Source organism: Onthophagus taurus, chromosome 1, assembly GCF_036711975.1.
Source record: "Onthophagus taurus isolate NC chromosome 1, IU_Otau_3.0, whole genome shotgun sequence".
Classification (NCBI taxonomy): domain Eukaryota; kingdom Metazoa; phylum Arthropoda; class Insecta; order Coleoptera; family Scarabaeidae; genus Onthophagus; species Onthophagus taurus.
In genome coordinates, this window is record NC_091966.1 from 18999598 (window position 1) to 19023238 (window position 23641).

General features: G+C 32.2%; 1 protein-coding gene across 4 annotated transcripts in view; it reads left to right on the top strand.

Moving 5' to 3' along the window:
* LOC111423025 (PAR-domain protein 1) overlaps positions 1-23641 on the top strand; it is a 172078-nt gene that overhangs the window by 57890 nt on the left and 90547 nt on the right. Inside the window, exon 1 of one of the 4 annotated variants that reach the window (XM_071198063.1) lies at positions 11224-11775. The exons of 1 other annotated variant lie outside the window; for it this stretch is intronic. In XM_071198063.1, the coding sequence (XP_071054164.1) occupies positions 11562-11775 (214 nt within the window). In that variant the 5' untranslated portion in view covers positions 11224-11561. Of the gene's footprint in view, positions 1-11223; positions 11776-23641 lie in introns of those variants that run through there. 2 more of the 4 variants (XM_071198067.1, XM_071198068.1) reach the window with 2 other exon arrangements.

A 23641-nucleotide genomic window follows, 5' to 3' on the forward strand; every position in this document is an offset into this window, starting at 1 on the left:
TCTTGGAAAGTGAATGTAAAACTATGACTTTATTATTAACCAAAACATCACTCTTACTCAAAAGGAATGGTTGTGAAGCTGTAATATGAATTCTTCGATTACCTTTCTGTCTCAAATTCCTCCTGATTCCCATTTCCGATATTGCGTTAATTAACGTTATTAATTTAGATACGAAATCGTTCTCGTAGAACATTATTATTATCGTGGAAGTATTAGACCAACTCTATTCTTTCGTTCTGAACCACTGAAGATCATGAAATCAGTACAAAGTTTCAAATTTGATGCCGAAGCACCATGAGTAACAATATCTGCAGGGTTTTGCGTTTCTTTTGGATTCAATTTGCACCAAATGATTTGAAACAAATTGTTTGTGTGCAAGTAGACATTTACCTGATAAGTCTACAAAGATATAATATTTTGAAATATATTAATTATTGAGAGCATTGAATAGCTGAGCTTAAAGACTGAGAATGTAAAGGTAAATATTTCTTGCAACATTTTTCAATTGGAGATACTTACAATTCTATCAATTTTATTGACGTTTTAAATTAAATGTTATCAGTTACAATATTATTAAAATTGCGGTTTAATGCTTTTAAAGTATTTGCTCTGATTGATGGGAGTCTGGTCTGGTTTGTAGCAATCACTGGAGTTCCCAAGCATAATGTAAAATCATACTGGCTATCATTGGGAAGTGTTCTGAAATGTAAAAAAAATAGGATGGATAAAGTCCCAGTATAGAAAAAAAACGAACAAATCAAGACAAAGAAACATGAAAAGAAATCATTTTGGACATGCTGTCAAGGATTAACTTGTTCCAGGAAATTTTTTGAAAAAACCTCAACTTTAATCTAACATGTAGGCTTTTAATGGTTATTCTCCTTATCTATTAGCACTGTCTAGCCATTCATTAGCAGTATATAACCTTCTGCAAGCAGTTAGTAGTCTTCTATAAGCAATGTCTCATCTTCCAGTACTTAATGTTCTGGAAACAGTGTCAAGTTCTTTGTAAGCAGTATCCACTCTTCAATAAGCATTATGCAGGTCTTAGGGTTTCAGTATCTAGTCTTCTGCTAACAGTAGGTAGTCTTCTATTACCTAATCAAATTTCTACAAACAGTGTCTAGCCTGTTGCAAGAAGCACCTGATCTTCTATATCTATCTTCTATACCTATCTATCTATCTTCTATACCTCTCCGCAACATGCCGTCTTCATTAATGGACGTTTTCTGTTTTTGGAATTTTCTTTGTTTTTGTTTTTGCTGACATGTTGTAAAGAGAGAGAATCTATTTTTTAATTTATTTTTATATTTTTTCTTTTTTCGACTTTAAAATCGTATTTCATTTTAAACTATTGATTTTGGTTTCCTCTTTTCTTTAATATTCCATATATTTTTTATATTTTTTTGCTGAACAAAAAGAATGAAAAATTTGTTTTGATGTACCCTCTGAATTCTATACTTGCGCAGTGCAACCCCTAAGTTTACGACGTCGTGCCTGAAGACGATTTTTGAAAAAATCGAAACATATGTAGCACCGAATTCAATAAATTTTATTCTTCATCCTAACCATATTGTATCTATCCTTATCCTTATTGTCAGCAGTATCTATCCAGAAGTATTCATTATCCTGCAAGCAATTGGTAGCTTTCCAATAGCAATATTTAGACCTTTATTAGCAGTATCCCAGGCTTTGCTGATAAAATTAGCAGAGAACTAGAACCAATTAGGAGCGCCTTTGGCAACAAATTCTGGGAAGTTCTAGAAGATTAGATCACAAAGCTGGAGCTAATTGTAACAATGGAGATATTAGATCTCGATATTCTTACTACGTCCTTCGAAATTGAGGCGGTGTTTAGATATAAGATTTCAGAGATAGAATGGGAAAAGCCTGAAAAAACGCTCAACGAAAAATTTTGTTTATCATCTGCGAGCAATACAAGTGTTGAGACGAGGGTTGATTTTCGGGTATCCTGGGTACATTAATTTCTTTAGATAAATTTCTCCATTTTGTCACTACACGCCCTATTAGATGTAAAGCTAGAAGCCTGTTTATAGACCCTATATTTAATTATATTACATTTTAATATTATCTTAATCAACATTTCAAACTATTGCGTTGAAACAATAATTTCCTAATAGATAGTCTACTTCCTTACAAAATCGAATTAGTCATAGCAGTTCGTTTATAGAGAAAGAATTTTATTTCAAATATCTCTTACGTTCAGGTGATTAAAACCTTGTGCAGCCTTGAATATTTTGGCGAACTGCGAAGTGAACCATGGAATTGCAGCACGAATAAGCTTACTATGTGTTCCCCGCAATCGCAGATTTGTTTGCAAAAAGAACCCATAATAACAGGAATTACGCAGGTAGACGTGTCCGCTTGTTTTACAGAATATCGAGATATTGGGATGATGAGGAATAAAAAAAGACCCTATATTAACAGATGATATTTATTATAAATTATCATCCCATGTTGAGGATTAATGAAATATGAGCGATATATGGAGCCATATTGTTTATTACTTAATCAGTGATAAAAGATTCTTGGAATCATTATTAGAAAAAGTTTCCCATAATTTCCTGTACAAAATAATTAGTAGTTTGAAGGATTAATCACTTCAACTTTGCAAAATTAGTCGAAAAGAAGTAACAAGGGTACCTGCTAAAGTCCAGATTAACTCGTGCAAGTAACCCAACTTGCAAAATTGGTGGAAAACTGAACTTGGTACAACAGATACATTGAAAAGTGAACTATTGCAATACACTATTTTTAATACACAAGTTCTTTTGACATATATAGCAATGTATAGCAATGTGGGTTAATACTGTTTAAACGTGTTCAAGTTCTAATTACTAATATCCAAAGGTAATATATGTAGTTACAATATTATAAATGGACAAAATTGAAATCATCTTGATTCAAATCAATGCCAACATACTGTTAGAACCAAACACGTCTAATCTGAATTCTTAGTCATTGGCATCTTGGCAAGACAACCTCAAATTCCAAACATTAAGTCTCAATATCCCCAACACGACTTACAATACATCAAGCAGTGATTCTCAAACTATGAGAAGGGATGCTGAATTCGAAAATATCTGCATAATTATTTATTGGCAAAATGAAAAACTTTGGGTGAAATTGTCTTCTTGAAGGTTCTGACTCCCTATAACTTTATAACTACCATTAAATAGTTTGTGCTGCAGTCATCCTTTAAACTACGTCTGTCATTCCAAAACATGAAACGTCCACGAAATTTGATATTGAAAAAATCTGTTTATCATCTACGAGCAATACAAGGATTGAGAGGAGGGTTGATTTTCGGATATCTTGGGCACAACTACCATCTGAGTCTCTAGAATCATCAAATAATGCGAGACGAGGAGATCTAGCATCTGCGTTCTAACCAAAGGGCAGGATGTAATTTCAGAAAGATAACCGTTATGATAATTGTGATTAAATCATGAGAATTGTATTGGTAATTTTTGTCCGCAGGTTAATGCTCTAATGAAAATGAGGAAGCAAATATTAAAATTGTGCTGTTAATAATAATACATAGAAACCATACATGGTAACACTAACTTTTTGAAATACTTCTACAGCAATTTGAATTCAGTATTTAGACTATTAAACAAAATGATATTCTATGAAACACAACTTTTAAAGTCCAGTAATAATTCTAGTAATTCACCTGCACATATTATCGTGTTACTCTTGAATTCTATTCAAAGGACCGAAAACTAAACAATGCACCGACTTGTCACAGTGATTTATAACTGCATTTATAACTGAACTTTTGTGTTTTGACATGACATAAGTTAAATTTGATTGATTTGATTTGAGTCACAAAAAACCTTTTAGCAATACCAATTCAGTAAATTATACTTTTAAATATTTCATTTCATTCAAATTTTAGTTCTAAATATGTTTCCTAAGAATTTCGAATTAAATTCAAAAAAAAATTTTACATTCTCATATTTTTGTTGGATTTTGAATAGAATAGGTGCAGCAATTGCAAAGTGTTTGTAGGAGAAAAATGTAATGATCGATTTGGCGGAAGTGTGTTTATGTGCGGTTATGTACGATTTATATCAGATGGTGGGATATTTATGGAATCGAGTACGATCTGGTTAGAAAGTGGTCGGTGCGTGATCAAACGGAAGGGGGCAAAAATTATTTTGAGGCAAATGCCGCGGTCGAGTTGTTAAAACAAAGGCCGTCTAAGCGAGAAACTTATTTCTTTTTGAAGTTGTTGTTCGATAAAGTAACAGGTTTATAGTGAAATATTTCACTTTAATTGAACTCGCCTATTGTTTCAACAAACAATCCTACATATCAAAGCAAAAACTATTTTCTTGTAGATAACTCAAAGAAGTTTTAAAAATATTTCGTAAAATCAGTTCACTATTACTTTCGCTTGTTTAGTTTCTCGATTTATTAATCTTAAATGTAATTTCCTACATTATCAGATGAAAAGTAAATAACTGAGAAGTTAATTGGAAAACCTCATTACATTAGAGAAAAAAATAATAATTTAAAACAACACCATTTTCTGTTATTTATTAATTATTACGTACGACCACTTTATTAATTGAACTAACATACCGAAACCGTGTCATATTGTTCGAAATCGTCGAAAACACAGTGTCATATTTACTACACAGAATTTAGTACCCTTGGCCTCATGTCACGTTAAACGAAAACATTTCAGACTATCGAAACGTGTTCTGTTAAACGTGACACGTTTATCTCAATGTTTTTAAAACAAAGGGTTCATGTAGATGGGAAAGGTCATAGATATTGCAGAATATTATCCCTTAATTGTAACTCTTTAATATGGAATTTTGTATGATATGAAATACATTTCTATGTATGATTATTATAATATCACGTTTAAAGGGATTAATCTCTAGAAAATATTAATTAAAAATTATATAAGGTGAAAAAGAAATAAATATACATAGTTAGTTGTATTAATTTAGAAAATGGGGCAGTTTGGGTAGATTTCCTTCCTTGAAATGTGCCAGTGTTATAGCAACACGAGCTAAGTCACGTTGTTCGAACCGTGATCTGATCAGCCACGTGCAGGTTGGTATGCTTCAGAAGTTGTACACGTTTCAATCCCGGCTTAGGGGAGGCCAGTTCAAAGTGGTGTAGCACCCCAGACAGTCGCGTTTAATAGTGTTTGCGAATATTTCAAGTTTCCTCTTGATCGTTTAAAATATTGAAAAGAAATCGAAAATTTGCCGAAATACCTACATAGTTGCAGGGGTCGTAGATATCTTTCTTCTTGACGATAACAATTTTCAAGAGATATAAAAAAAATTGTGAAACGCTCACGTTTTTCAAATTGATATCCTTTTTGAAACATAAATCAATTTAAAAAACGGTTTATATTGATCGTTTCCGTTTATTTATTTTTTAAGGAATCTACGATTCAGGCTTTTCAATTAAGAATTGAATATTAAAAAAAAATAATAAACAAATTAAAGGAAAAACACTAACTTCTTTAAGAAAAATTTTTTTTAGTACTAGGAAGTACTAAATAGTGTGTTAAAATTGCGGGAGTATTTTGGCCTCGGGATAATTATGGATACGTATCCATGAGCGTGTCCGAAACAGACTATCCGGGCAGAAGTCAGCCCTATCCTGATTGCAGTTCTTCCAATTTACAACATCAAGGACAATGGATTCCCGAAAGGCATCATCACCACCAATGGCCCGGTTACTACACGGAACAAGATTACCACCAGCAAAAAAGACTTGTGACAGCAGGTAAATGTCTCCCTTTTCGTTTTACCGACTTGCATCATATATGAAGACACGTACGCCTCTAATTACACGGACGTTTTACTCTCTTGTTGTCGTTGAAGTTGAGAATGATTTTTTAAAGGAAAACCCGTCATTATCCTTTGCTGTCTACTTAACTCCTTATTTGTTCAAGACAATTTCGTAAGGATACGCGAGGAGTGCACGTGTTTTAAATTATGTAACTGAAAGTATTCGTAGGTTCCCATGTTTTTGGACAGTTTAATTTTTTTGAATAAAAATAAATAACATATTGGAAGGCAGAGTGTTATGTAATTTTTATATTATGGTTTTTATGGATTTTATGAATGCTTTTTTTATTTTATACGATATTAACATCAAATTAAATTGTATTTTAATGAGTAAATTATAATTAAAGCTCTTTAAAATACAATTTTTTATATCACTTATTTGACAAAGTGTTGATGAGATTTACCCACATTGTGTTTTTAATCTATGTATTTAAAATGATCTATACATACCATCATTTAAAGTGATGTGACGGGCGACGGAAGATGGATACAATTTGCAAGATGCATTAAACACGTTCATTTATTGCAAACAACATAGGTTGTACGTCAGGTTGCTTGTTGGCATTTACACTTTGCTGCAGTTATAGTTTCTTTATTGAACGTATATGTAGTTGAGTCAATCAGTTTATCCTGTTTTCAGAACTGCTGTACCAACTAGGATTTTCTTTATTAAAATTGTATTTATTGAGCTTATACTAGTCATTTTCTAAAGCTTTAAAGCTTGTGTTTGATATCCACCAGATACCAGCCTACAACGAATGTCTTCTGGCATTTTGATAATATTTTTACCCATTGTTATCTTTTATCAAGGTTTGCAGCAAACATACATATATTGCAATTATTTACAAATATCGCTTCTCTGACAATGAGTTATATCATAAATGACTAGGATTTTTTTTGGTATACTCAAAAGGCAATTTTGGAGCTGAATTAAAAAATAAGAGTTACATAATATTCTACTCCAGCATTGTGTACATTTCTGACCAATCTTCGTACTCAAGATTTGAAAATGTATCATATCTTATATCCTTGACAAAAACATGACGGTATTTGTTGTACATGTATTGAAGTAATCTCGAATATTGACACCCGAAACTGTATTCTGTCCGTTTTAATGTTGAGAGTTTCTACTTTGAATGTTTAGAGAAACTAAATTTGTTTCTAATTTTTCTTTTTAATTTGATTGTGTTTCCTAGTACTGATTGGAATGCTTTTAGATGATCAACATAGCCCATTACAATTTGATTGTTTAATTCTGTTGTTCTGTTGAAATATACAGGGTCACTTCGTGGAGGTAATCGTGGCTGAAAAATTGGTCCGGCAACAAGTTAGTTTTGTGGAAGCACTTCCTTCATTAGAATCTCATCAAGGTAGTTCTTGGGGTTGACCTTAACACTCTGATCCACAAAAATCTGCGGTGCCTTCCAAACCATGACCTGAACGGAACGCAATCTTTCAGTAAACGTGGCGTCGCTTCCTAAATCGTTCGCGCGAGAATTCTATCGTTTTGGCGAATGAATGTTTGCTCAATCGTGAATAACTTCTCGTCGGTGAAAGGGATGTATTTGAGCTCCACCGTTGAGCAGTGTTTCAGAACTTCGCGACATCTCTCAAGGCGAGTAACCTTCATCTGTTCTGTCAAAGTGTTTTTGGAACTTGATGCTACAAATCCTTATGCTGCTATGCTTGACGATCCTGTGCACATATTCACAGCTGATATTTAGATCCTTAGCCATTTTTCTGAGACTCTTCTTGGAGTTCTGGAAGACCTTGTCTCGGACATGCTTGACCATAGTGGGAGTCGCGGCAATCTTTTACCCGTTTCTCGATAACGACGGATTGTGCATTGGATGCCTCTACGGGAAACTCCGGTGATTTTTCCGATCTCCTTCTAAATCACCTGGCCTGGCTCAGCCTCAAAATTGTGGCACGTTCTACGTCGGATACAATTACCTGAAACCGTACAAAGCAACTTTTTTGATTTTTGGAGTCTTTAGTAACAATAAGACGAACATACGAGCAAAATTTCACATTTATATAAAAAAAATATATAAAAAAACGAACAAAGTTATAACATCGTAAATAGCCACATTTCCTCTATTCCAAAAATACAGAAATTACTGACCTGTACTTGCCCCAAATGAGGTTGTTACGATACGGGTTCACAACGGATAAAACATACAAATACAATATGGCACCATTATCAAAATACAAAACCAACATAAATTTGTTAAATGTTAAACTTTCCAACGACACAACTTGGATTAGTAGTAGATAACATATTTATGAACACTGAATGCACAGACAGTAAAACCACAAATCATCACGTATCATACCATTTGTTGGAATTACTTTAGCAATAAATACTTCATTCCAAAAGCCTGGTTGTGTACAAATAGGGTCAAAACGTGCCCTATTATGAGTTAAACATAATCCCCAAATTTCATTTTCCTAGCGTTTATGGTTTTTGAGAAAAAAAAATTAAACCAAAATTTTCCGCCATTTTTGAAGGGGTGTAGCTCCTTAGGGGAGCCGAAGTCGCCCATGGTTCATATATCAAAGTACCCTTAAAATTCACTAAAGAATCACCCCTTGAAGTTTGTTGCAGTCATTCGGATACATCCTGTATAATTCTTATAAGAAAGCTTTGGAATTATATCATTAGAAACCGTGCATGACATATTATTCTGAAAATGTAAAGTGTTTTCAAATCACATAATCTAATTAGTTTTTTGGTAGATTTTACGTAATTTTGGTATATCCAGCACAAAAGTGATCATTGTTATAGATTTCGCATTTCTGTCAAAATGAATTTGAGTTATAGTATCCAGCAAGATACTTTAGGTTATGAATCGTACGTAAACTCGATAGGCATTTTACATTAATCATACGCAATTCTTTTTTGTTTTGTGTTGGTCTCTTAAAGCTTTCTTTTAGACAGTGCTTTATCTAGATGTTACGTATCGAAAACGTCAATGCTGTGACGTGAAATTGCTTTGTCAACATCTAAACACTCGTATAGAGCTATTTGTTATAGAAGTGAACCAAACAATTTTTCGTAATGTACTACTATCCTCGTGCTTTTAGGAACACATTTTGTAAATCGTCTTTCGTCTCTTCAAGTTTAAACACGAGATCGTACGTCAATCTGTAGCATTACCTTAACGACACATTTCTTCTAAAAACAGAAAAGAAGATAAGAAGGAAGAATTCAAAAGTCATGCAAAAATCTTTTTTTAACTTGATCTTTTCATTACCTTTCATCGCAGAAAGAAATGCTTTAGTTGGTAACAAGTCCTGATTCGAACCACGGTGGCCATTTCAGTGAGGTGTAGTTGATATCAAATTTATAGATCTTGATAACTCAATCTTTTCGTTCTTAAGCACAATAACTATCAAATTATAAATGAATATTAAATATGTAAAACTTAAGCAACATTTAGAATTTTTGATTCATAATTATTTGTTGATTTCATCGGAAATTAACTTTTACCTACTTATCCTAACTCATCCCAATTAAATGTTTCAAATATAAAATTTTCTAAAGTAAACTTAAATATTTTCTTAAAAATTTCGAAAATTGTACAATTTCAAATTGATATTTTATTGTTCGGATATTCAAAAATTATTCAAAATAATATTTAATTCAATCCAAAGCAAGTAAATACAAATTCTGCAAAGTCTGTTTATTATTTTCATATCATATTAATTCAATAGTTTTTTGTTCGTGCAAAATTTAATCAAAGTAATGGGAGTTATATATGAAAATTATCCCAAGGGTGCCACTTCGGAATATTATTACCCTTCATCGTTTTAGTGGCCTTTCAAAATATTAGACCTGTTTCTTGAAAAACATACGTAGACCACAACACGCCGATCCATTTTACAATACGCTTGGGAATCCATATTTTCGCTATGACGCAATCCGTTTGATATTCTTCGAAAGTGCATCATACTGATTCATAATTAATTTACTTAAGTGTATTTTTCATTAACGTTCCCTATACGTTTTCTCTGCTACCTTAACATTTTCAACGCTCATCGTGAACCGTATGGTATTAACACTTTCACGTCTATGAGAATTAATTTTGCATTTAATAGGTTAAAAAAAATGTATCTATTTAAAATGCGATGAGTGTTGATTAGATTTACAAGGCTATAACAGATATATGATAAACAAACATTACATATTTTATAATACTAAGGTACTTCACTTTAATTGCTATATAAGGTGTGTCTATTAATTGTTGGTAACAGCGTAATAAATAAGAAGATGCGTTTTACAGAGGTGAACATCAATTAGAACGGCAGCAAAGAGACATTTACTTATGTAGACTAACGTTCACTCACAATGGAGAATGGATTCAGTACGGTGGACGAGGAGCGATTAGTGAAATTTATGACCGCTTTAAGTAATTTGATAGAAATCGATGGAAAGAGGAAAACGTCGATTGTAAATGTGTAAAATGTGATTTTCACAATCACGAGATTTATATACGGGATAAGCCTTTACGATTTCTTGATTTAAGTTTGATTTTAGTTGGCAAAGCCAACGGTTATTGAAGCAATTAAAGTTACAGATCTAATCAACGAGGTGCTAAGCAGCATTTATTACCCACGATTTTATTATTTTTAAGTTGAAGCTTTGTAAATAAAACATTGGGAGCGCTCGAAGATTTTAACGCTGGGTCATAACAGATATCACCATCTATGATGGTTTAATTGTTATTGTGTTGTGGTAAAGTTGTGGTAAATAATGGAAATTATTAAATTCTTAAATGATTAAAGAATAAATGAGTGATTGATTTTGGTAAGGAAATTCCACTTTATTTACTTAGTATTAATAGATAATAATAAAATTATAGGAAAACTTCAGACGTAGTTCTATCAATAAATAATTTATATTGAAGTAGGAATTTATACTTAAATGACACGGTGGCATTTCCGCGTAGGCGATTTAAATGAGAAAGTGCTGTGGTTATTATGTCACTTATCTCCTCAACATTTAAGGAAGAGTGGGTAATTCTTATGGGATTTATGCCTCTTGTGCGAATAATATCTCAACACTTATAACATTTATAGAAGTTATAGATCAAACGAGTGTTATATTTGTCGTCTAGCCATTTGAAGAGGAAAGAGTAATCGTCCCAAATTACTCTTCCTCCTCTAAATGGCTTTTGCTGGTTGACTCAATCTGAACGCCGACCTCGACGCAGCTTCACTCTCAACGATAAAAGTGGGTTTCTCCCAAAAGAAAGTGATCGTCTACCAAAAGCGGTTCCGTCACAAATCTCTGTTCGGTGTTGATTCCGCAACTGATCGCCCACCAAAAAACACCTTGGAGCTTATGGTTGGTCCGGGCTCTTGTCGTCTTCTTTTCTCCTCCGGTGTTCTCTTCTGGGTTCCGCGACGACAATATTCGTTTCCGGCATTCGCGAAACGCGCTTCTCGCTCCACACACCGGTGTGTCTCGCAGCAGCAACAGCAAAACGGTGGAACCCCCACCCAGAAGAGGTGTGTGGCCCATTCACTCGTCGTAGTCTCTACAGCGACCACGTCCAGTTGCTCTTCCGGCTCAACGTGGAGCGCTCAGAAGAGCGCTCGAACCCGGAAATTAAGTTAGAGAAGAGCACGAGGACTCAAAAGAAACCGACCTCGCGCGCAGGTCGGTCCCGTAGACCTAGTGCCTTGCGACCGGCCTCAAGTTAGCATGTTATGAACATGAGTTTTGTGGTACCGGTGCGAGAACCTCAAAAAATGGAATATCAGTTACCACCACCCCCAGTTACAGCCCCCAATGTGGGGGCTCATCAAGTTCCCGTTGGTGTTATGCAGGGAACTTTACAACCTCATATTCAACCTGGACAAGAAGAACCTAATCGTTGGAGTCAATATCAACAACTTTGGAGGCAGCATGTTTACATGAACGGTATGATGTTTAAACTTGACAAACCACTTTTGTTAGTTGCGACCTCCAACATTTTTTATTGCTTTAATTTTTTATGACAACTCTCTTGAGTGACATCCCACTATTTATTTAATAAACGATTTCAAATGTTAATAGATAAAAACATATTTCGAATGTATTTGTACTCTAAAAAGGTGTTAAAACATGTACAATGATATATAATTAGAACTTTTACTTTTCTTAAAGTATCTCTAATTTATTGATAGGGAAAAATAATTCTTGATTGACATTTTTCTCAGCTATTTATAATCGTAATTATTATTTATTTTTATTGTTGAGATTTATCTCTTGAGATTATTACTAATCATCCATCAAAATCGGATTTTTATTTTGTAAGTAAATTATTTAATTTCCTTAATTAAAGAAACTATTAATTATCTTCCATTGTATTTATTAAAGCTAATTAACCACATCGCTTCTGATTCGTAATGCTTAACCAGCAATATTCGTAACATAATTTTCATTACCTACAATTTGCTGCAAAAAAACTCATTAAAACTAAATAATTTGATCAATACGTTTTGAAAGTTTAAGTTGAACAACCTCGTATTAGAAACAATTTTATTTCCCCTATAATTTTTGCTACTACTGTTTAAAACCCACCACGCAATCAAAACTCAAAAATCTCATTTATTTACACATGCAAGATCAAGTATTATTTATTTGTTGTTTTTCCATTGACTTTCTAACGCTTATAGGCACAAGTAAATTATAATCTACATCCCGACAGCGTGTATATCTATTATCACGAGCAAGGTCTCCTCTAATCATGCCAATGTTAATGTCTCTCGTGTGCTCGCAATAACCTTACTCTCTCGAATGGCCTTTTCAACGTTCATTGGTGTTTTGTATTGAATACTGTTTGTATTTTGTATTTTCCGGAAGCACACTTAGATGAGGCGGGCTGCTTTTGGGATGAGAAGTAATGATTGGCGGTTTCATTGACGGTTTTGACAAGGTAAAAATGCTCATAATCATACTTATTTGAAGGAGTAATAATATGCTTTCTATAGTATTCGTCCTTTTTGCGATGGCGTGTAAAATAAACGAGAACATTTAATTTAAGACCTTTCGTTCAACCGTAAACGACAAGATACAACATTATTAAGTGATGTCCACAAAAATATGTTTTTAATGATTTGATTTTATGAAAAACCGTGAGAAGAATCAATGATTACAGCAAAGATTATTATCTTCTTTCAATAAAAAAAATGTAATCTTTATGTAGTGTGAATATTTGTCGAAGATTACATTGCAAAATAAATAATTTTTTTAAGCATCTTATAAAATATATGACGATCGTAACATGCACTTTATAGGCAGTTTGTTTATGGGCTTAAAACGAAATTACTGTGCAAACATCATTATGCTCCTAGCTACGTCTTTATGGTTCATTATTATTTAAACTTTTCCTTTTTGAAAATATTTCTTTTTCATCTACGAATGTTACATTAGTTCTAACAAGCCAAGGTTAATCTACCTGTAGCGTGCAAACCCTAAAACTTGATTCTCTTCGATTCAAGATTCTGACAGTCCTCTTCTCGATATATAGCGGAATGACAAACGATTCGCGAGCTGTGAGAACCGAGTCGATCAGATGTTAAAATATTGGGCAAACAAAAAACCAAGGTTGTTTCATGTTGACACATTTGCATGGCCGGCTGAAAGCGACTTTTTTTTCGGCGTCATTGGTTTCAACTTCGCCTCGTCTCTCTGTATGTGTTCTCTAACGTTTTCTTTATGAGATTTTTTTGCTTTCTAAGAGCGGCAATTTCGTTCCCACAAAAGCCGCAGCACGCTTCAATGTCAAACGTATTCGTGTATAGTAACTACTAAGACGTAATTAGAACGCAACAAACGTACATCATACGCCATCTCGTCTCCGTACTCTTTGTGATATTCGAGAAAAATAACATCATTACAGGTTGGTCGTACAAATTGGTTTTATACAACAAAAGCAAAAAAAAAAAGAACGAGAACGATTGTAATGATTGTCCCTGTGAGAATAATTGTGGGTGTAATTTTTGTTTCCGAGTAGCAATAACGTTTTACAAATCGATTGGAATGTACGATAAAGGATGTGGTACGGTTAAAAATCAATGTCGTTCGGACAATAATCGGTTTCGCGTTGATTTAAATGTAAATTGAACTGTTCGGGTAATTATCCTAAGCACGACTGTGATTGAATACGTTCGTGATTTACTATTTGACTTATTGCTTATGAAAGTTACGTACTACCGTTTATAGTCCATGAATCTAAATAAAAACAATAAAATATATTTTTTTCCGACATTTACGTGAAAAATTAATTTAATTACACCACAATGAGAAAATATATAGTTATAATAACTTAAAATAATGGCAATAATTTCTCCTTACTACTTCTATATTCGAATTACAACTTTCTTGCTTAGATACTATCTATTGTACGTCGTAATCGTAATTGCGGTTATTATTCAAAGGAGAGGAAATAGTGAGAGTGAGATGATAAAATACAGAGATGAATTAATATGTTTTCGGTAGAGTAAATTACACAGAAATATACGTTTATATGTACAGCATCTCATGTAAATATATAATAAATTTAAACTACATTCAATTTGTATTTAGGTCAGCTCTTAAAGAATTTAATTATTCTTTAGTTTAATGACCACTTCAGTACGAGATTTACTAATTCTGTCATGCATTTTTATTCTCTCGAACTCATTTAGTTTTCTTTTTATACCGGGTGTCCCTCAAAAGTGGCTCACCCCCATATTTTTCTTTATTATTGGTGATATAAGAAAACCATTTGGAATGCATAGTTAAGTCGCTAAAACGGATTATTACGACATGAAATCATTCTTTTTGTACTTCCGGTTACACCGGATGTGAGTACTAATTTCGCTATTTTTTTAAATCTATAATATTTTTTTCTTCAGTTGGGTTTCAGGGACAGTCTAATTTCACATAACTTTTACTTGAAAAAATTTTCGCGATAACTTATAATTTTTGAAAAAAAAAATTATTTTCGTTATTTCTTAACGTTTTAGTACCTTCGGAAAATGTATTACAACTTTTGACGCATAGTAGCTAGGTTAACAGTACAAACTACGTTATGTCCCTCTTGATTTGCTATTCCTCGAGCAGTGATCACTGCTATGCTTTAGTTAGTGGTTTTTTTTTAATAATGGTGTAAATTAACAGTTGTATTAAATTAGTTTTAAATTAGCCTCGATTTTGACATAATTGTATCTTGCGTATTGTCGATCTAACGACTCGACGTTATTCCTGCGGAGATATTTAGGTAATACAATTTCTAACTCGATTTATTTTCTAATGTATTTTACAGCTCATTTTTGATTTTGCCCCATAAAAAGAATCTAAAGGTGTGAGGTCAGGTGATCTGAGAGGTTTTAACCAAAATAAAGTAAACAATCCAAATTATAATGTACAATGGACATTGTAAGTTACTATCAGCTACAGAACATTTAGTGTAAAAGAACAAAAAATAAAGAAAAAAATAAAAAAAATAGCGAAATTAGTACTCACATCCGGTATAACCGGAAGTACAAAAAGAATGATTTCATGTCGTAATAATCCGTTTTAGCGACCTGACTATGCATTCTAAATGGTTTTCTTATATCACGAATAATAAAGAAAAATATGGGGGTGAGCCACTTTTGAGGGACACCCGGTATATATTTCTATCGGTTTTAGTTACCATATGGTTGACCTTGAACAGAATATTTAAAATTTATGCAATTTTAAGGCAGTTTCAGTTTTTGATTTCTTCGTGAATTTTTTTTATTATTCAATTAGAAGAAAATATCCCAAAAGAGTGCTTTTATCTAGTACATTAGCGTTCATAGTAGCTTTGCTCATCCTAAGAAAATTTCGAATACCAGCATTTCTAGGTATTATATATTTCCATTCATTCAAAAACTTGTATTTCCTAAACTAAAAGTAATTTTTAAAAATAAACTGTTTTATTGTAAACTAGATACTTTAATTTATATTTAGTGATATTTTCATAAAAATTTACCAAAAAATCGATTAACAAGAAACTTTTAATATGACGCTAAAAAATTTTAAATTATGCCAAACACGTCAATTGATTTATAAAATCCCAAACTCTAAAAGTGATTCTTCTAAACGGACTTGTTCAATAAAAACTGGATGTTTTACTTAGTGAACGATGCAAATTTGGCAAATAGTTTCCAAGAAATCGATTATTTATAAATGTTTAATATAGAACCAGGAAAATTTAAATATTACGAAAATCTGCAATTGAGATTAAATCTGTATCACAAAACAATTTATAAAACAGACCTTTTTGATGAAAAGTCGATACTTTCCAATCAATTAATAGTGATTATTATCAGAAATTGTTTTTAATTTAGTGCATAAAGATTTCGAATGAGTTTAAGTTTGTATGTTAAAAACTAAAAGTAATTTTTAAAACGGATTTCTTCGGAAATTTTGTTTTATTTGGTTGATAATTGGTTGATATTTCACAACAATTTTCCAAGAAATCAATTCTCCAAAAATGTTTATTTTTAACTTGGAGAACTTATACAGGATAAGCTAGATAGAATAGGAACACTCCGAACTGAAGGCGCTTAACACCAAATTATAAAAACGTTTAGGAGATACATAGAGTTCAAAATTATTTTCCTGTATTTAGGATATTCATTTCATGACATCAAATCATTAATTTTATCTTTCCATTTAGATTTAACAACGCCTTGTGTCTGAAAACTGCAATAGTTATCCCCAATCCCAAATCAAATACAGGCCACACTACAATTCCATGTAACATTCCTATTCTCTCCACTTGCCAAATATCCATTTACTCTTTTTCTGTAAGAGGGATGAAGTATCTTTGAATGCCTACACATACATACTTTATAACACAATATCAACACTAACAACCATTTTAGATTCCAACTCACATACTTTATAACGCACAACCTCAACTCCCATTCCTACACTGCTCATCTCTCCATCGAGCTCGAGAAAGCCTTTCTAAAAGCTCCATCTCACCAAACATGTTTACAGTTTGTTTTCTACCCGCACGACCCGAGTTAAAATCAGCTTGGTAATATCCAAACAAACTAATTCCGGAACAAAGGATGTCTACCCACATATATTTAAGTATTACATTGCCGACTTCTACTAAATTTCCCATCAAAAATCCTAAATTCGCCATGCTTTTAATCGTTTGCATGTTATCAGCCATACCTCACTTGCTTTAAATTGAATCGCTTTTGAACATACTTCTGAAGAAGACATGGCAACCGAAATGTTAAATGATATTTTAAAAGGTGCACCGCATAACTTAGAAGTTTCTTGTTTTAGTGTTATTTCTAATAACACAGGCCGTAACAGCCTACGAAATTAAATATATACTTATAATAATAATAAGGAAATTATTAATTTGAACATCAACTTTTAAAACTTTCTTTTGTATAAGTTTTAAATTATTTATTGCATCCTCCGAGCTAAACACTCAACAAAAATAAATACTGAATAATGAAATGCTGCAAGTTGAAGTACAAGCAGATATAAATCAAGTTGAAAACAGTGATCATAAAATTTCGGTATTTCCCGTAGAAGATCAAGTCTGGCCACACATATGTGGGCATAAACCGACCGACTCAATTGTATTTTGTTGCTTTATACATAAGTTTCTGTAAGACAATCAAAATTAGAATTAAAAAATTTGTTTGGAATCGTGCTAGTACAAAAAATTCGTTTAAAAAAACGTTATAGTTGAATCGTGTTATATCATAATCTGATAAAAAAAAGACTGTAAAAAGTGGGCATATGAATCCAAACATAACCCAACCAAAAATTCTTATACCGTTATAAATTTCCATCTTCAAAACGCTCTCAAAACCAACATTAAGGATTTGGATGTCGTTAATTTGAGCTTCATTAATCACAAAGTTATTGCCGCGTTATTTATTAATAGTGACTTTAACTTTAAAAACAAAAACTATTCTTCCACTTATTCCGTCTTATTGTACCATCTTTAATTACATTTACTGTGCTGTAACTTTGTTAAGAAGGAAGAACGAATAAAATTAAATGTAGTATTTCCGCACACAAAGTAACCCACCTCTTTGACTGTTGGTGATTAAATTTAATATATACCACATCTACGCCGTTTGTGATGCACTTCAAAATTTCATTATTTTTCAAAAAGAATATTATGAGAGTCGATTTTCGAGAACGTTTCTGTGAAATCACTTTTTGCGTGATCAATTTATACAAGCCTCACAACTCATAAAGATTATTACACTGCAATTTATTGTATTTTTATTTGTGTAAAGCTGTCTCGAGAATTTGCATCAATTTGATGTTTTCTTTATAATTTTATACTAATGCTATCATCAAGCTTTCTTATTATAAAATCTTTTTATCATCACTCTCTGGAACCCCTTTATTATTTTCACAGTTCTAAACTCTGTACTGGTGTTTCTCAACATCTTTTCCAATATCTATAAATATTGTATATGATATCTCTATTTATCGTCCCCGACATTTCTAAACATCGTCCTTATTATCTTCAATATCATCACTGACATACTTCTAGATATCTCTAAATATCGGTAAAATCGTCGCTGATATTCTCAAATATCATCTATGTCATCAAAATTGTTTGTCATATCTCAACTTAATCAATAATATATTTCAATACTGTCCTAACTAGCCTTACCAACGTCCGTATTAACTTCCTGATATCTTTTAACATCATTCCTGATATCTTTCAACACCATTCATTTCAACTATCGTCCCTTGTCTCTCTTAATATCATTTGTAGCATCAAAGTTGTTTAATAATGTTACAATCTCCCTCATGAAAAAGGAGTCACTATATTTTCCAATATCATCTTTGCTCGTTCTCAATCTTACCTTGGGCATCTATCAACATCATCTCTAACAATTCTTTATAATATACTGAATTCCCTCAACACCTTCTTCATCGTCCTTAAAAATGCGGACGATGTTGGGACGACGCCATCTGTGACATCAAAGTACTCTCTATTTTAACACTATGAAATAACCCAAATAAAAATATAGGATAAAGTAATGAAAAACCACTTCTTCATTCCAATACTTCGAATCTATTGATTCTTCTTCAAGGATTCAATTTAAAGGTACAATGAAAAACCAACAATTCCTAATTATCTTATTATACAAAGTTAATATAACTGACGTTGTTAATATTTACGTTTAAAGATTTAATTGAAAAACTAAATGGAAATCATGGAAATCTTCTTGCGTGGGACTCTATATAATTAAAAAGTCGCTAAAGCGGCAAGTTCAAGTGAAACGAAAAGCGCACGGGGATTTGAATTTAAAAGAGAACAGTTCCCGGTGGGCTAACAAGTAAAAGAACTGTTATTAAAACTCCTAGAATTAAAATGCTAAAAGGATTAATATGTGTTTTCACCATTACTATTGAGTCCCAGAAGAGACATAATTATTACTTTTTTCTAAACTGAATTATATGATTCTGTTAAACTGTTTGTTATAATCCTTAGTACATATCAAAATCGTACTTAATATTTCTAAGCGTCATCTCCATCTCCCAATATCGCTCTGTCATTAACACAGTCCTTGATATGTCTTAACATAATTCTTAATATCTCTTAACAATGTACTGACCTCCTTTAATATATTCTTCATCACTCTTTTCAATAGATAATAATCTATCAATATCCTTCCTAAATCTTTCAAAGTGGTTTTTCTTTTTGGTTTTTACTGAATCAGTGACGATCTATTTACTCGTACTAAGTAATTAGCAAGTTATTTATTGGTTGAATATTTACAAAATGAGATTTACTATTTTCTGAAATATTTGAACAATTCGCTATTGACTTATATACTGTTGGTTATCCTGTTGGTTTAATTTTTGTTGTGCGGAAAATAAGAAACTTGTGGAATTCAATTATGACTGATTTTATAAAAGTATTTTAATTTTTGTCACCGGCGGTTTAAACACATAAATGTGGTTTTTATGACGAGGAGGCTAAATATAATGTAAATTAAATGAATTAAAATGTCTATCAAAGCAGCATAATTGTTATTGGTCTCTTACGTAAGAAATCTGAAAATGTAAATATTATTTTTAGATTTCTAAATGACTTCTTTACAATTAACTTTATTATTATGAAGAAGATAATGAGAAAGTAATATTCCAAGATTATATTTATTTATTTTATTTAATCCGACTTTAACCAAAATTATATGACATATTAATTGTAGTTGATGAAGATAGATTAATAATAACAAGTCATTATTTCCTCAATTATACTCATAAAATCTGAACGGATTAATTTTGTGAGTAGCTTTCACCACAAATAGTAATAAATACTAAGTAGATAAAAGTTCTTAAAAAAATGTCTTGTTGTTTAATGATCTCTGTAACATAAACTTTGAGTTGGTTTACATGTTGTCTTATAATAGAGGTGGAGTAATAACGTTAGAAATATGCGTTAATATGGAGAAAACAACCTATTATAGTTACCTTACAAGCGTTTCACGCAGCCTGATGCAAGAAAACCAGGTTTGTCGTGCTTAAGTTGGATTTTTCTGAATTTTAAACATAGCAACGTACTTGAAAGCGAAAACTAAATATAGGTCACTATACCAGTAATGTTATTGTCTAATGAAACTCTTTCTTAATCCTTGGCAAAGTTATTTATTATGCGTTTAAATTATCGCGCTCTTACTAGGTCATTATCTCGGTTTATTTTTAACAGGTTAGGTATGAAAATTAATTAATGTAAATAAATTACAAATATTTCTATATGGATTCATGTTATTGGAAACGAATAGCTTTTTTTATAATATACTTTTCTAATATTTTATGATTATTATTGCCTATAATTGGTAAATTATTATTAAACGTGATTTTTATGTTATTGTCATCGGTTACATTAACTATTATATGGCGACTTTTTATTGGATTTTTTAATTGTTTGCATCGTAAAATAGAAAAGATAATTTCTATTCCTGGAAAACTAACCAAATAGAACGGAACACAATAGTTTTTCCACAACGACCTTCACTGACATTTACGTTTATTTTCCTGCAATTGACAATACCAAAATACACCAAACGGGTGCGTTATTTACTATACTCATTACCGAACCATCCCAAACTCGGTAAATCAATTCTCGTTTTCTCAAAAATTTATTCAGCATTCACTTCTCCATTTGCAGAATTCTCATGAAACATTAAATTATGGCGATGGATGGGTTGGGTTAAAATATCCATCAGAAATACTGAAGTGTTTATCAACACTTAGCACTCGGTGAAAGCTTAGGAAAAAAAGTCGCGCATGATACCGGTAGGATTCGGTTGCGTAATGTTGGCTAAATTCACTTTCTACTTCACAAAAAAAACCTCACCAGTACGGTGAGGTTACCGTTGACATATATTTTGGTGTCGAAATATTCGAAATCTCTTTGAAAGTGAAGGCAAGATAATGATAACGTTTCGTTGGAGATGAGCTATAATTTAGGAGTACCAAAAATTGATTCGAAAACTGGAATAATGTGTTTTGGTGAAAGCAACTAAATAATTATAACCTTAATGTATTTCTTCACACCAGAAAGAAATTCTTTTTATTATTGTATTTAAAAAACGATTTTGATTTTGATAAATCTATATGAAGTGCATGATTCCTTTTTCGTCAAAAAGTATTTATAAACGTTTACTCAATAAGGAGAAATATTGGATATTTTAAGAAGAAACCGAGTAAAAGGAATATTTTCTTTCGTCGTTAATCCAAATACCTTAATTGTTTTAAAAAAACGGACGGACGTAAGTGAAAGTTGTATAGTTAAATCTCGAAACCAAATCTACGTTGGTTAATTAGCGCTGTAAAGTCGGTAGTTTAACGTTTAAAGATATAACACTAAGAGCAGCTAACGTCGGTCGGAGACGTCAAACGTTTTAACATTAATGGTATCGTGACTAGATTAAAAAAAAGTAGGTTTGATAAAAAATATCGATGTTAAAGATAAAAGATAAAATAATCTTAATAAGGAACCCTGCAAGTTTCTTAACTCAATGTTCGGAATCGTTAACACGAGCAGATTGAATAGAGAAAGTGAAAGTCGGTTATTCGTGATATCCAATTTAAAAATGCGTACGAACTCGTGTGCCTAAACAAAGCCCCCAAAAAATTAATTAGCAATTTGGTGCGTATCGTGGTCCAGTTCTTTCGGCGATATGGTCCTATTGATTCCACACTCTACGTGTGCCCGGTGAAAGTTTTTCTCCCACTCCTTTCCCTTTCGGCCTCTTTTGGCTGAAACATCCGTCGTAGTCATCGTTTCGAAACAGAGATAGTACCGTATATAAATATCGAATATCCCAAATGTCAACTGTGGCGAAAGAATCAATAAAAAAAAATTGGCACACGCATTTTCAAAAAAAAAAAACTTCCTCATCATCAAATCAATTTCGCTATATCCACGTTGTCGTATTCGTCGTCGTTGTCGCCTTGAAAGTGCCCAAGGTCGCCTAGAACGCCTAATAACCCTGAGCCTCGATTACCTTCTAAGTTTTCAATCTATCTATAGGATTTCACGGATCGCAACCGCACCACTCATGAATGCACCGACACCAACTCAATGAGTCAACTCAATTTGGTTTTATGGAAAATGCGAATTGTCGAATCGAATTCTCACACGTTATTAAAGATCTCTTCTCTCTTTTGTGTCTTTCGTTTGGAGAAAGCGATAAAGTCGAAAGGTTAATATGTGACTGATGTGACGCACTCCATTAGCGGAAACTATAATTTAGACAGTTACCTTTTTGATATACCTTGCAGATAATCACTTTCTTTCTTTATGATTTCATCATTCTCTTACTTCCTTTATTGTTATATACTAAGACATTACATAAAATTGTTCGTTTAAAAAATATAGGAATGAATTAGCGTTAATATATTTTAAATGTGAGATTCCTGGGCGAATAAAGCTCTAATACAAAGTTTATCCATTACTTTTTCTTTTCAGAGTGCCAGAACAGAATTCGTATAAATTTATTTTATGCGCTCCAAAAGCATTTAAAATCTCTGTTAATTTAAGATTAGATTTAAAAAATGTTTTTTAAACACATATTCTTTCGATACTTCCACACTTATAAAGTTATTTAAAGTTTAACTAAAAGAAATCCTATTTTTAAACTTGTGGATCTTTCTTGTGGAAATGTGTATAAGCGGCTGTAAAATTTCGGGATTAGCAACTTTTACTAGTAAGATTACTGGGTGATGTTTTTATAAAGATTTATAAGTTTTTTTTATATTGCAACCATTGGTTTATTCATATTAAATTTTCTTAATAAAGCGATCGATGTCGTTTAAAGTCGTATTAATTCTAAATTTCATATCAAACTGGACTCACTCACTGAATGATTTGATTCAAGTTATGTGGTGAGTGCTGGGTGGCAAACACCACAGAGAAAATCTTGGATTTCAAGCTATTCATCTTTTTTTATTTAACGAGAATTACTTCGGTATTTGGATTAAGGAGTTGTTCGGATTACTACAGCTTTGGATTAAGGCTCCATTTATAAGGCTTTTTTAATTATTACTTATTAACATTGATTTCAAAAACTTAGTGGTTACGAAGATATTTATATTATATTATTTTTATATTATTTTAAGTTAAATACGATTGAATGTCGCCGTAATTATTATACAGACTTTGATATCCCGTTTAACCCGTTTCCAGATCGAAAAACATTTATAAATTTATGCACAAACCTTACCAATTTTGGATCATTTAAGAAACCAAGACGATAGAGATAAAAACGAGTTCGAA